The sequence below is a fragment of the Girardinichthys multiradiatus genome, chromosome 2 (assembly GCF_021462225.1).
Source record: "Girardinichthys multiradiatus isolate DD_20200921_A chromosome 2, DD_fGirMul_XY1, whole genome shotgun sequence".
In the NCBI taxonomy this organism is placed as follows: Eukaryota; Metazoa; Chordata; class Actinopteri; order Cyprinodontiformes; family Goodeidae; genus Girardinichthys; species Girardinichthys multiradiatus.
In genome coordinates, this window is record NC_061795.1 from 39,730,816 (window position 1) to 39,747,142 (window position 16,327).

General features: G+C 39.7%; 1 protein-coding gene across 3 annotated transcripts in view; it reads right to left on the minus strand.

Annotated features, from left to right (window-relative positions):
• The window catches only part of necab2 (N-terminal EF-hand calcium binding protein 2), a 231,945-nt gene that overhangs the window by 67,288 nt on the left and 148,330 nt on the right, over window positions 1-16,327 (minus strand). For 2 of the 3 annotated variants that reach the window (XM_047345691.1, XM_047345697.1), the window contains exon 9: window positions 6,970-7,026. The exons of the other annotated variant lie outside the window; for it this stretch is intronic. In XM_047345691.1, coding sequence (XP_047201647.1) covers window positions 6,970-7,026 — 57 coding nt within the window. The remainder of the gene's footprint in view (window positions 1-6,969; window positions 7,027-16,327) is intronic. 3 annotated transcript variants of the gene reach the window in all.

Below are 16,327 nucleotides of genomic sequence, written 5' to 3' on the forward strand. Positions count from 1 at the left end.
AAATTGAAGCCTGCTGTTTAAAGGCCTTTAAGGTGATAGTTTGAATCTTTTGAATTGGGGCTCTAAGAAGATATCAGCAGTCAGCATTTCTCTGAATAACAGAAATATACATCCACATACAAAGACAGATTTGCTCCTGAAACGCAAAAAAAAAAAAAATTCTCTCTGTGCTGACACTGTTTGACCACATTCAAACTAGGTAGTATGCTTAAATTTATAGATTCACATTCTTGAAGATCATCGCTGTTTGTGAAACGTTTGTTTGCATAAGATAAATACACGCGGGTAAAAGCTGTGCCTAATACCTTTGTAAATTTATCTAATCAAACAAATTGTCTAAACTGCTTTTAAAATCCTAGGTTACTTTGTGATTTGGCAATTGCACAGCTAGCACCCCACAACTGAAACCCCATTATTATCTAAGTTAAGGCAGATATCGCAAATTACATCTGTCCATATTTGTTTAGACTATAGTGAACCAGTCAGAGGAATGAATCATTTCATCATCTTTTACAATTTACAGCAGCCAAATGACTCACTATTTTAAAAGCCTCATTACAAATGTGATTTTTTCGTGAGATGGTCGTGTCGAAGTTTTTAGAAGAACCTTGATCTTATTTAGAGCTGGTGCTCACTGTTAAGGAATAATTTTCTCTGTTTCTTCAATCATTTTTGCAATGGCAACCCAAAGCAAAAACAGGTCAGTACAGTCACAGTTGTGAATCCGGTGCAAAAATGTAGCACATGGCAAAAAACTTGGAAAAAATTTGCAATACATTTCAATGTCCTATTTCTTCCCTGAGGTGGACCATGGCCTGTTGCAAAAATTATCCACATGAAACACAAAGCGCAAAGCAGCACATGTACACAAATATACTGCAGCAGAGAAAGTATCAGATGCAAAAGTAATGTTGACTATAGAAGTCAGGTATTTTATAGCTGTTTAAACAAATAATATTTAACAGATTTTTACACATTAATTACAAATTATCCTTTCATAAGTAGTTCATCAAGGAGAATCAAAGCACTTTATGAGACATTTGCAATATGTCTGCCTGGTTGTTTGTTTGCTTTTCATTTACACAAACTAAAACTGTTCTGTTCTTTCAAGGTAATGGGGTGTCCATGAAAAGACAAATTAAAAGTCTTTACAAGCATCTTATTTTGCAGTCATAATGCCACAGTCAGTGACCAACTGCATTTAAGGACATCTTAAAGGGAACAGATTAGGCTTTTAAACCCTTCCTTTTAACACTTAAATCATTGAGTTGTGGTCTACAGGGGTTGGACAATGAAACTGAAACACCTGGTTTTAGACCACAATAATTTATTAGCTCTATACCCTCTCTACAGGGTACTTGAGGGTTCATGGGAGTTTGCCCAACTGGTTCACATGTGTTTTGTGGACCTGGAGAAGGCATTTGACTGTGTCCCTCATGATGCCCTATGGGGGGTGCTCCAGGAGTATGGAATCGGGGGCCCTTTATTAGGGGCCATCCGGTCCCTGTACGAGCGGAGCAGGAGTTTGGTCCGCATTGCCGGCACTAAGTAGGAACTGTTCCCGGTGCATGTTGGACTCCGGCAGGGCTGCCCTTTGTCACCAGTCCTGTTCATAACTTTTATGGACAGGATTTCTAGACGGGAGTTCCTGCCTCAAGTGGAGGAGTTTAAGTATCTTGGGGTCTTGTTCACGAGTGAGGGAAGAATGGAGCGGGAGATCGACAGACGGATCGATGCGGCTGCTGCAGTAATGGTGGCACTGTGCCGGTCCGTTCCTACCCTCACCTATGGCCATGAACTTTGGGTCATGACCGAAAGAACGAGATCCCGGATACAAGCGGCTGAAATGAGCTTCCCCCGTAGGGTTGCGGGCACTCCCTTAGAGATAGGGTGAGGAGCTTGGCCATCCAGGAGGAGCGGTGTAGAGCCACTCCTCCTTCACATTGAGAGGAGCCAATTGAGGTGGTTCAGGCATCTATACCGGATGCCTTCTGGACACCTTCCTCGGGAGGTGTTCCAGGCACGTCCCACCGGGAGGAGGCCCAGGGGACGGCCCAGGGCACGCTGGAGGGACTATGTCTCTCGGCTGGCCTGGGAACACCTTGGGCTCCACCTGGAGGACCTGGGAGAGGTGTCTGGAGAGAGGGACGTCTGGGTGTCTCTGCTGAATCTGCTGCCCCCGCGACACGGTCCCGGATAAGTGGAAGACAACGAGTACGAGTAATTTATTAGTATGGAGTAGGGCCTCCTTTTGCGGCCAATACAGCGTCAATTCATCTTGGGAATGACATATACAAGTCCTGCACAGTGGTCAGAGGGATTTTAAGCCATTCTTCTTGCAGGATAGTGACCAGGTCACTACGTGATACTGGTGGAGGAAAACGTTTCCTGACTCGCTCCTCCAAAACACCCCAAAGTGGCTCAATAATATTTAGATCTGGTGACTGTGCAGGCCATGGGAGAGGTTCAACTTCACTTTCATGTTCATCAAACCAATCTTTCACCAGTCTTGCTGTGTGTATTGGTGCATTGTCATCCTGATACATGGCACTTTCTGCAGGATACAATGTTTGAACCATTGGATGCACATGGTCCTCAAGAATGGTTCGGTAGTCCTTGACAGTGACGCGCCCAACTAGCACAAGTATTGGGCCAAGGGAATGCCATGATATGGCAGCCCAAACCATCACTGATCCACCCCAATGCTTCACTCTGGACATGCAACAGTCTGGGTGGTACACTTCTTTGGGGCTTCTCCACACCGTAACTCTCCCGGATGTGGGGAAAACAGTAAAGGTGGACTCATCAGAGAACAATACATGTTTCACATTGTCCACAACCCAAGATTTGCACTCCTTGCACCATTGAAACCGACGTTTGGCATTGGCATGATTGACCAAAGGTTTGGCTATAGCATCCCGGCCGTGTATATTGACCCTGTGGAGCTCCTGACGGACAGTTCTAGTGGAAACAGGAGAGTTGAGGTGCACATTTAATTCTGCCGTGATTTGGGCAGCCGTGATTTTATGTTTTTTTGGATACAATCCAGGTAAGCACCCGAACATCCCTTTCAGACAGCTTCCTCTTGCGTCCACAGTTAATCCTGTTGGATGTGGTTCGTCCTTCTTGGTGGTATGCTGACATTACCCTGGATACCGTGGCTCTTGATACATCACAAAGACTTGCTGTCTTGGTCACAGATGCACCAGCAAGACGTGCACCAACAAGTTGTCCTCTTTTTAACTCTGCTATGTCACCCATAATGTTGTGTGCATTTCAATATTTTGAGCAAAACTGTGCTCTTACCCTGCTAATTGAACCTTCACACTCTGCTCTTACTGGTGCAATGTGCAATCAATGAAGACTGGCTACCAGGCTGGTCCAATTTAGCCATGAAACCTCCCACACTAAAATGACAGGTGTTTCAGTTTCATTGTCCAACGCCTGTATATAAAGTGAAACTGCAATGTTTTTGGTCTGAACTTCTTGTTATTGTAGCTCCACAGGCCCCGTTTTACCCCTGTTTTGAGGTGCTTCTGAGAGCAGCACGTTTTGGTGCGGTCTCTTTAAATGCTAATGAGGCCCTTCAAAACCCGCCCCCTTCCAGGTCAAAGAGCGTTCCACTCCACCCTGTTCGGCCATTTTTGTAGTTTGATACTGAGATACAATTGTTTAGCGGTGGAGAAAGAAGACAAAAACGGCAGAAACAATGCAAAACTGTTTATCTAATAATACTATTCCAAAAATGCAGTATGGTTCTGTCCTGAAGGAGTTAAAAGCAGCACACAACACTGACATGAGCAGAAGGCACAAAAAATCTAATTTAACAAGGCATTTCAAAGAGGTTCTGTCAAAGTGTGTATGAATGGGTGGATGACTGAGTGTAGGGTAAAGCGCTTTGGAGTCCTCGGACTTGATAGAGCGCTATACAAGTGCAAGCCATTTACCATTGCCATCTACATTTGAACACTTTTAACATCGAAATTAACCAAGGCAGCAACTTTGATTGAAAGCCATGCACAGGCTGGCTGATACAACATGTCTTGGAGCAATCAATATAGTTTTAGAGCTGTTTACAATTAAGCATATTTCAGTTTTTGTGTGACCACCATGGTTGTTTTTAATTTAAAAAAGGAGGTTTCAGTTTATTTCAACCTGTTTTAACTTTGTCCTCAGTTCGGGGCATCCACAGCTGTGATGCACTTTCTGCTGCTTGTTTGGGTAATGATGCAAGAAAATGGTGATTATCCTCTCCCAGTATAATAAAGATGATTACAGGTCTACATGACTGATTATTGCACTTTAAACAGCCACAGCCAACAACAACGGTTGTTGGTAATGATGGACGTTAGAGCTGCTAGCAAATAAAATGACCAGACTTGGTTAATAAAGCAACACAACTAACATGTAGCATTTTATTATATTTACTTGTGCACATCTCTATTTGCTGTTTGAGATTTTTAAGACAAAACAAGAAACACAACAGTATTTTTATCCTTTGGGTTTTATTGGTGGATCCTTACAGAATTGTATTATTCTGACTCACGGAGAAATGTTCAATAATTCATCTGTTGCTTTGTACAAAGGGCTTTTAACGCATGTTAGAGACATCAATGATCTTGTTTTATAAAGATAAGCAGATCATTTGTAACAGTCTAATATATATGTCAAATGCAGCTGGGCTGTTTTTGCTTGAAAAGCTTTTTTCCTGCTTTTCTTATTATGAGAATCAACTAAAAACAATACATTTTAAAGATTTTCCCTGACAATGAGAAAAGCTTTTATACTTTTATACCTTTTTGACATGTTACGTTACAACCACTAACATAAATGTATTATATTGTAATTTTATTTGATACCAACATTTAATTGATGCGAAAGAAAAATTATTAATGGTTTTTAAAACTTTACAGATAAACATTTGAGAACTGTGGCATGATCACTGCCCCCTCCTGTGTCAATATTTTGTAGAGCAAAGTTGCTGCAATTACAGCTGTAGGTTTCTTGGTGTATGTATGGGACGTTTGCCCATTATTTGCAAATAGGCCTAAAACTATGAAGATTGGATGTGGAGTGTATGTGAACATCAATTTTTCAAGTATTGCCACAGACTCTTAATTGGATTTTGGTCTAGACCCTGACAGGGTCAGTTTATTAAACACAGCAATGTAGCTCCACCTGTAATGGTACATCTCAAAAAATTTGAATATCATGAAAAAGTTTAATATTTCTTGTCACTCATTTCAGAAAATGAAGCTCATATTATAAAGATTCATTACACAGAGTGAAATATTTCAGGGCTTTTTCATGTAATTTGGATGATTACATATAATGAAAAACCAAAATTCAGAAAATTTGAATATTACATAAAATCAATAAAAAGGGATTTTCTAAACTGAAATGTCAGGTTTCTAAAATTTATGTTCATTTCTATGCACTCAATATTTGGTTGGGGCTCCTTTCGCATGAATTACTGCATTAATAGGGTATGAAGGTGATCAGCCTCTCTCTCTGCTGAAGTGTAATGGAAGCCCAGGTTGCTTTGACAGTGACCTTCAGGTCATCTTCATTGTTGGGTCTGGTGTCTCATCTTCCTCTTTACAATACTCCATAGATTTTTTTTTTATTGGGTTCAGGTCAGGCCAGTTTCCTGACCAATCAGACACAGTAACACCATAGCCATTAAACCAGCTTTTGGTATCTTTGGCAGTGTGGGTAGGTGCCAAGTCCTGCTGAAAAATAAAGTCAGCATCTCCATAAAGGTTGTCAGGAGAAAGAGTGAGTGCTGTAAAGTTTCCAGGTAGAGGATTGTGTTGACTGTGGACTTCAGACAACACAGTGGATCAACACCAGCAGATGACATGGCACCCCAAATCATCACAGACTGTGGAAACTTCACACTACTGTACTTCAAGCAACATGGATTATGTGCTTCTCCACTCTTCCTCCAGACTCTTTACTTTCATTTGAAAAGAGTACTTTGGGCTACTGAGCAACAGTCTGGTTCTTCTTCCCCTTAGCCAAGGTAAGAAGCTTTTGACGTTGTCTCTGGTTCAGGAGTGGCATGACAAGAGGATTACCACATCTGTAGCCTATATGTAGGATTTGTCTGTGCATAGTGGCTCTTGCTATGTTGAGTCCGGCCTCAGTACACTGCTTGTGAAGCTCCCCAAAAGTCTTTTCAGGTGCAGTATTAAACAGTGTTCCATGAAAGGTTCAATGCTTATAACTATATTGTTTTATCATCTAAACCAGCTTTAAACTTTTCCGAGTTTTCCCTGACTTGTCTACTGTGTTCCTTCATGCCGTTTGTTCACAATTGTCCTCTAAATAAACCCCTGAGGCCTTCAAGAACAGCTATACCTGTAGTGAGCTATAATTACAAATTTAGGCACAAAGATAACGGGCTGCACTAGAACTTTTTAGTTGGATCAAAATAAAGGGAGGTCAATACATTGAAAGTTGTAGTTACGATGTGAATGAATGGGAAAAACACTATGAATTATTTTGCATTCAACTGTATGTCGCTTTTTATTGTATTTATAGTGCTCTCTGGCTCTTTAATCTGCTGCAAACACAAACATGTGACCTTTTGTAATTAAAAAAATTGTTACATTTTTATTTATTTAAAAAATACCTTTTTAGAATGCACTTTCAGCTTTTGTATGAATCATGTATCATGAAAGACAAGCTTACAAACTCTGAAAAATACTGCATTGTTCTCAAAACAGCCAATAGTGTTTCATTCATCTGCAGCTGTTTAAAGAGATAGACATGTTCTTCCTTGATTTCTATAAATAAGGTCTGATATGTTTCCAGGCAAATAACTAAGATCCCAACCCTGATGCATTCACTAAATTGGCTATTGGTTCAGAACATCAAGGGCAGCAGGAAAACGATGCTGGACCCGAGGCTGCGTGCGTTGACGTAACTCACAGGATGTATTCATTTAATGTTTTGTCTACTTACTGCGCTTGGGGTGCCATCTGTATCTGTTAGCCTCTGGTGCAGATCCAACCAGACCGTCTGTAGGCAGAAAAACAACAACAACAAGAGCAGCAACGTGTCAATCAACAGGGGCAACTACAACAGGAGCAGCTAAAAGCACAATGAGAGGTGTTTGTCCACACAATGAGAGCAGAAGCAGGCACAAAAGCAGGAGATGGTGTTTTTAGACAAAGGTTTTTCAAAAAAGGTGGAAGGACTAAATGTGAAATGATGATGCATGGACGCAACAAACCATTACACTGAACAAATTTACTTCTAAAACTAATTTTTATACAAAGAAATCCCTGAAAAGGGTTTTTATAAGGCCTGGATAAAATGTTCAGCTTAAATAATTGGGATGTAAATAAAACTAGCTACCACTGGATGTTCTCTAAAGACATCAGCAGGGCCAGGTGGCACAATGACTGTGAGCAAGGATGACAAGAAATTTAGCTTCACTTTTCTCCTCCGCTTTGACACTCTGTGACTCAAGTTACATAAACCAGTTCGAACAAGCAACAGCAAGTGCTGCAGCTTTCTGTCGCTGAGGTAACAAATGAAAAATGCAGTTTTTGTTGCGTTTGTGTGCCTCTGAGGATGACTGATTTTTACCATACACAGAAAGGAAAGGGGGTCTGGTCTGGTGTGCTGAAAACACAGACAGTTCAGGGATTATTAAGTCAGGCTTGAAATAGAAGGGGCTTTGAGTTGCTGGTTGTTCAGCACATAAAACATTAGTCTCACCTTTAAACAGAATATTTTGCATGTGAGAAATAGTCAAGATAACTACAACTGTCCTGTGGACTGTACAGATCCAACAGTGGCTGATATGGGAACCAATGGGTGCATTAGAGAACCACAGGGAATCAACCAACACCATGTGTGTCTAGATTTAGGATCTTCTAGTGATCTAGTGATCTAGTTACAGATTAAATCTTTTCTTTTTATATAAATAAAGTTCAGCTTTCTTTATTGGGGACTTATCAATGAAGCATGCACACAGCTTTGTTCTTTTGTTGAAAATAAATTGCTTCTCTGTGTTCAGCCTAGTGTTTCCTTTCATACATGCTTCACTAAACCCCCGTAAAACCAAGGCTTTGGGTGTTCCTACAACATTTTCCTGTTTGCAGCACCCGGAGAGCAAGAAATAATAATAGTTTGCAAACCGAGAACACAAAAGAGAGCAGGAGAAACTAGGAGCGACACCCAGCTACAAAGGCAGAGTGGATTTTACCTTTTTAGCAGGCAACAGGATTTCCAGCATGTTATTAGAACAGCGGTGCCAACGCAGGGCACCATTTTCATCTTGCCAGATATAACATCACTCAGTGTGTGGTCGGCCGATTATTCATTCAGTAAACAATTCATAACTGCTCTGACGCAGTGTGATATTATCATTTCCTCTTCCAGACACCTGCACAATGTCAACAGGAAGATCTGGGCTGGAAGCATTTGAAGGAACAGCAGCACAAAGACACTTTTAGGATGCCTTTGTGCAGTCTGATTCTACTCTTGTATTCTTTCAGCAGTACTCTACTGTCTGTAAACCAGCAGACATGTATGTTTTGTCATGGACCTCTCATGATTCCAAAAGCATAATATCAAACAATAAAGGTTTGGTGAAAAACTTATTCTTTTATATGTAATAAAATCTAGTGCTGTCTGTTGACATTGGAAAAGGGACTGTACAGGGACTTATTCTTCTTTTCCTTTCATTAAAGTAAAACATTTTGGCTGCAAGGAAAGAAAATCCTGCAACACACTAACTGATAAATGCTACTCTATTATATGTATCAAACATCTTGTCAGTTTTGTTTCTAAAGTTGATTAGTCTTGTATCTAAATAAATCTCCTGAGGTGAATTATTTTATTCAGTCAGCTCTTATTGCATATTATACAGAAATTATTATTTATGTTATAAACATAGATTTGTCAGAATCACAACATTGACACTTGAGTTTGAAATAATTAAATTTGAAAGGACAGAATAAACCTATTAATGATCACACTAACATTTTGAAGATAAACTATGTAAAGAAACAACACAAACAAACATGAAATTGAAAATGAATGCCATTGTGCAACAATAGGCTTGCATTAACTTTTAAATGCTGAAACTAATTATTAAAGTTATTAATTTTAATCCAAATTACCATGTTGGAGTACCACCTGATTATCAGGAAATAATAATCAAACAGCTTTCAGTCTCTGTCAGGTGGTGTTTTATGAATACCTGCCTGTGTCAGTGTTGTGGGTTTGGAGGCAGGACCGGGATGCAGAACATGGCGAGGAGGCCGCATGGTGAGTAGATGAAGTTTAATAATTAAACTAAAGGTGAACTTACAGAAAGCAGGCAGGCAAAGTACAGGCAGGTTATCCAAAAGCACAAGTTCAGGAGGCAAAACAGAAACAAACCACAAGGAGAAACTCCTTGCAACTCCTACACACATATACAAAATAAACACAAACAACTCCAAAATAAAGAAAGAATTTATTAACAAAATACCTTAGTCATCAAACCCTTTTAAAAGGTTAGTAACATTCAACCAAACTACTAATTTTAAATAAAAAAAATAAGGAAAACAAATAAAAAAAAAAAAAGTACAACCGGAATTTAATAATTAAACTGAATGATGCAGCGATATCAAAGTTTGGGTTAATATGGTTGTTTAGGAAGCAAAGTTTGTCAAATTAGCTTTAAAACTAATAACAGTAGTGGTTATGTCATCAAACAACCAGGTCACAATGCAAAGCAGAACGATAAATAAAATCTTATCTTAATAAAATAATATTTCAAAAGAAATTTATTGAATTAGAAATCAATAACCTTTTGGACGATTGATTCTTAATGTTGTATTAATGAGCCATGCATGTGATTGCATGTAGTTAAGGACCACTAAGACGGACTGATCCATTGGTCTGATCCAGGACGGTGATGAGTCTGCATAAAGACAGGAGGTGGATTGGTTGGTACACTGGTGTTGTCAGAACTACCTTGAACTCAACCTGCTCAAGACTGTGGAAATTATGGTGGACAACAACACCGTGTCAGCTGTGGACCACTTCAGGTTCCGAGGAACCACCATCTCTGAGAACGTGAGATGGTCTTCACACATAGGCACTGTTCGGCAGAAGGCCCACCAGAGACTGTACTTCCTGAGGCAACTCAAGACGTACAACCTTCCACAGGAGCTGCTGGTCATCTTCTACACTGCCATCATTCAGTCTTTCCTGTCTTCATCCATTTCAGTGTGGTTTGGCTCATCCACAAAACAGGACAGGTCCAGACTGCAATGAATAATCAGGTCTGCAGAGAAAATAATCAAGGCTGACCTTCCCTCCATCCAGGACTTATACAGGTCTAGGGTCAGGAAGAGAGCTGCTAAAATCTCTGCAGACCCCACACACCCTGCACATAAACTGTTTACAGTTTTACCTTCAGGCCATCGCTCGGGGCGCTGTTTACTAAAACCAGCTGCCACAGAGACAGTTTCTTCCCCCAGGCTGTTTCTCTGATGAACAATTACTAGAGTACCAAACAACTGCACACTGAAGTATATGTGTATATTTGTATATATGTATTTAAGGACATAAATATATATGCATAAATATATCTTCTAATGCATTAAAAAAAGAAAACCCAGAGAACAAAGTGTACCAGAGTCAAATTCCTTGTTTGTATGTACGAACTTAGCAATAAAGCTGATTCTGAACTTCTCCACATCCCTTTCAGATAAATTCTTGCCATACACCAACCACCACCCTACCTACAGACCCCCTGCCTAGACTTAGGATCTCAGAGGAAGATGTCAATAAGCTCTTTCAGCACCTAAAAATAAAAAGGGCCAGGATTAAATGACTACAGATCTGTTGCTCTGATGATGAGCGACTGGTGTTGAAGCACCTGAAGGATATCACAGGACCCCTGCTATAGTTATTGAAGACTAATGTTGAGTTTTCTTTGGTACCGGAACAAGACAGGAGGTCTTCCACAACACTGGAAGCTTCTTCTGGGCCAGCCTAAAGTTGAAGAGGTGCTGCAGAATCCCACAGAGCTGCTCTGCACTCTAGGGCTGACACGATCTGGACCTGCAGCCTTATTCCGGTTCTGTCTCTTCAGTTGTCTCTTCACCTGACTTCTTGAGACACACAGGTGGAAGGGGGAGGCAAAGGGAGCATCAGTATCTTCTGATTTGGTTGAAGGCAAACATGTAGAACCAGAAGGGTCCATGGCCAAGGTGGAAGAAAAAACATTAGAGGTGTGACAGGAAAGCGTTAGGTCAAAGGAGGGTCAGATATCTGTTTGGTTGTGAACAGGAGAGGAGGATGCTGAGCTTGTTTCTGAACTGAACCTATTGAAGAATGTGTTTAGTTCATCGGCTCTGTTCAGACATCCATCGGTCTGATCTTCTTTCTGCTAGAAGCCTGTGATCTTCTTCATCCCTGACCACACATCTCTGATATTGTTTTGCTAGAGCTTGCTCTCCAGATTCTTCTTGAAGACCTCCTTGCTGTCTCTTATCTTGACTTTAAGTTGCTTCTGTATTCTCCTCAATAATTCCCTGTCTGCCTCTCTGAAGGCTCTTTTTTCTTGTTAAGCAGGTCCTTCAGGTCACTGGTGATCCAGTATTTGTTATTGGGGAAGCATCTCAATATTCTGGTGGGGATGGTGTTATCCACACAGAAGTTTATATAGTCGGTGACAAACTCAGTCACTCAGTCAAAGCAGCCTTGCAGGGATTCTTCAGCTTCCTGTGACCATCTTCGCACAGTTCTTTTTATTACAGGTTGCCTCTGGACAGGGAGGTTATATTTTGAGCAGAGAAAAACAAGAGTGTGATCTGACTTGGTTAGAGGAGGTCTTGCTGTAGAGATGTATGAGTCCTTGACATTTGCATAAAACAAATCCAATGTTTTGTTCTCTCTGGTAGAGCAGCTGGCAAACTGTTGAAAGGTTGGAAGTGTAGCAGAGAGTGAAGCATGGTTAAAATCACCAGATATTGTCACAAACGCATAGGGGTGTTGTGTCTGTAGCTTAGCAACAACTGAGTTGATGGCATCACATGCAGTGTCAGAAACACCTAAAGGTGGAATGTAAACTGTTGCCAAAATAACACTGGTGAACTCTCTGGGTAAATAATATGGACGAAAACTTACTGCTGACAGTTCATTATCTGGACTGCAGAGACGAAACTTCACAGTTACATGTCCTGGATTACACCATCTGTTGTTCACAAGTACTGCCAGTCCACAAGTACTGCCACTAAATAATAATTTACGTTTGGCACTCCTTTAAATCTGTCTGCTCGTATGGTCAGAAAGCCCGGCAGAGAGATGCTGGAGTCAGGGATATGATCCTGCAGCCATGTCTCAGAACAACTCATAATACTGCATTCCTGATACTCTGGCTGGGTGCTTTGTAGGGCTTGGATTTCATCCAACTTGTTTTCCAACGATCTCACATTGCCCATCATAATAAATGGAAGAGATGGTTTGAATTGTCACCTTCTCTCTCTTCTCTTTGCTCCTGCTCTGCATCCACGGTGCCTCCTCTTCAACTCATCAGGGATTTGGGGTTGTAGTTGATGTATTATTTGAGCTTTTGAGATATTAATCAGCTGCTCCCAGCTGTAAAAAACAACCCTGGTGCCATGGTGACACATCATAACAAATGTCCTAAAGTAAAAAAGTATCAGCAAAAATCCTTGTAGATGCAAAGCATCCAACACCGGAGAGGACTATCGTCCAAAAAATATCAGTTTTATCCACCACAGGAGGAATTTGGGTTGTTAAAAATAAATAATCAGAATAAAAAGTCACAACAGAGCCACTCCAACCTGCTGCCACCTTAAGCGGTGCAATTTTAGAATTTATTTAGATTGTGTATATATGTACATTTTAAAAATATTTATTATCAAGAGTAAAGAGTAATGTGTAACACAGTCAAATTCGTTGTTTGTCTGTACAAACTAGGTAATAAAGCCGACTATGATTCTGATTATATTAAATTTGATAATTTTTTGCCAAATAAAAAACACAATATTTCATACCCAAAGTTAAACAAATCCATTTCCCCAACAACTACAAACCTAATGTCTCTCGCTGTAGTACTGGCTCGATCTTTACCCAAAAAACACGCCAGCTGGTTGGACACAACAGTTACAGTAATCAGAGTTATACATCAAGCTTTATAGATCATACACACCATACATATCAAGTAATGTCTAATGAAGATGAAGACAAAAAAATCTCTTTTCGTTTTGTTTAATTCAACCAGTATCCAATCAATTTGACAATCCATCTGCCAGGTAATTTGCAAATGGCCTTCCATTTACCCCACATAGAAGTACACAAAATATGTACACCACCGGTCAAACGTTTTAAACACACTTTCTCACTAAATGGGTCTCTTTATTTTCATGACTATGTACGTTGTAGATACTCACCAAAGGAAAGAAAACTGTGAATGAACACACATAGAATCATAGAGCAAACAATAAGTGTGAAATAACTAATCATTCTTAAAAATAGCCACCCTTTGCTTGATGATTGCTTTGCTCTACTAGCGTTCTCTCCCCATGCTTTATGAAGTGGTCACCTGAAATAGATTCCAAAGTTTCTTGAAAGAACTTCCAAGAATTCATTGAGAGGCAGCCGAAGGTTAATATTTCAGTCATTACAGCAAAGGGCGGCGACTTTAAGGAATCTAAAAAATAAAAATAAAAAAAATGTTATTTTACAATTTTTTGTTTGCTACATAATACCATGTGTGTTCATTCAAGATTTTTACGTTTGTTATTAAGAGTATAAATGAGTTTTGAAATAAAATCATATATTAAAATGTAAATAAAAATGTTTTTTCTTTACTGATACTCCTTTTACATGAATCATCTATAGAGAGACACCCATGTCATTTCCTATCAGAAAGTTTATTGGTTGAAAGAAACATTTTTTAAATCTAAATCGGCCACCGTTGTGAATAATTTTGGGGCTCAACTGTATATGCATTATAACTGTATTGGTTATTTTTACCAAAGATTTCAAACATTCATAAAAATACATAATTTGTTTTAAAAAATAAATCTCTCAAAAATATGACCAAGTCAGTACCACGTACAATCTTGTTTTTCAATGCACCTAAAATCCAAAGACTTGAGTTCTTGTAAGTTCTTGTAAGGATTATGATTAATTAATATTTATCAAAAATCATAATTAAAAATCATAATTCAGGAAAATAATTTCTTAACCAAAAATCATTACTTACAAATAGAAATCAGAGATGTCCTCTGGTGTTGTGATTATGGGCTCAAAGTTCTTAATAATTACAATTACTTATTCATCACTAATAATTGATAAATTATTAACCAAAAGCACTAAATGTCACTGTTAATTCAACCACTTCACCGAAGGTGGGGGAACTTCGACCTTGTTTTGACGGATAAATCTCTCTTGCACGAAATAAACACAAATGCTTCTCTAAATTATATATATGAAGATTTACTCAAGCCTAATACTTCTGATATACCATTATTCTGGTCCAAAAAACCTTCACCTAACTAACAAGCAATATTCTACACAAAGGGAATAAAAATGACTACCTAAAAATAAAAATAAAATATATATATATATGCGCATTTAGTGTATATGAATATCACACCAGCAGTTTTATGGACAAAATGTACAATTTAGGTTAAATGGAAAGAGAAGTCCTCCTGGTGTACTGATGACTCAATTGTGCCGATCAGCTGGTAGACGGTGAGCTGTGCCCTTAGCCACTAGCACCTGATTGCTCCGAATCTCAAACAAAGGGTCATAAAATTCTGAGGCAGGAACTCAGTGGAAAAACTCCAGTGATAAAACTGGAACAAAGGAGTGGTCAGGCGAGGCCCAGACTGCAGTTGCTTTGAATGAAAAACTTTAAAAGACCAACTTCTAACTCCCGGCTGATTTGGGATCAGCCAGAGAAAAACATGAACACGCACGATTCAGCAGCGCTTGTACAGCAAATCAAACACAGCTCAGCATAAAACACTTCAATCAGTATTGCATGCAACAAGTTGATATCTTGGATTAACTACTGGTGATTCTAAATCACTTTAACTATGCCTCATCCTGCCAAGACTTCTTAAATGTACCCACCCAATTTTTGACGTTGATTTCTTCTCTCCACCGGTTGAGGATGGGTCAGGTCTGAAGAAAAACGGGGGGTGGGGGGGGGAATCACGCGTCCGTGATCACCTCAAGAAAAAAGGTAAACTTCTCATCCGTCCAGGAGGGAAAAATATTAAGAACCGTTTAGTTGATTGAATCAACATGGAAAAAACTCATCTCCTTGGAAATAAAACCTCTGTGGGTTTTCACCTGCGCCGGGTGTTGGCGTGGTCTTCGATCGGCATATGAATCTTCTGACCTTCTTGTATCAGACAGATTCCACCTTTTAAGCTCTTCCGGGAATGGCCTTGTGGAGCAAACGTTCGCCTGCGAGCTTTTGTTTCTCCAGAAATGCGCCTCCGTTGTGTCGTCCCATGAGACATGCTGGAAGTGGCAAAGAAAGTTTGTTTTCCGCGGGTTTTATAATCCCAGGTGACGTCAGAGCTGTGATGTCTGTTGAGCTGCGCATGTTCAACTGTGTGACCAAAATGGCTGACTCCAACAATCTTGTAAAGAAAACGTTGACTCAGTTTCATTATGGTGGTGGAAACAAAGTCATACAAGCTTCTGAAAATGTAGCATGATAGACTTTAAGATAGACCTCCTTCTGGAAGTACAGGTTAGCTCCTCTGCATCATCTGTCATAAGTTGCAAATTAAACTTATCAACATATAAACTTTCTTTGACTTCAAGAACATCTCGGGACTCCATCCGTTCCTCCCTGACCAGCAGACACTTCCATATGTGTATTGTTATCCTCCCGTTGGGAGTATAACCAACCCTTGCCAGTCAAGGTTCTTAACCATACCACACAAAGTCAAGATATTACTCCACCTTTCATTCAGCTCTACTGGCTTCTACTTAAATTACAGAATTTGACTGCAAGTCCGACTCTTTTTTTCCCACTCAAGTTTTCCACCCTTACATTCCACTCCAGAACCCTCAAATGTTTTACATCTGAATGGGTTCATCGATCAAATCAGACCAAAAACCATGAACAGAATTTTTGCTTTGCAGCCCTCATCCTCATCTAAGCTCAAAAAGGTAAATTCTTCCCAGTAAACTCACTCATATGCAGTGCTTAGTAACAGTATCCATGCCCCATGAACTTTTCCATTTACCATCACATTGCAACCACAAACTTCACTGTAATTGGTTACAGTTTTCTGTGATAGACCAACAAAAAATA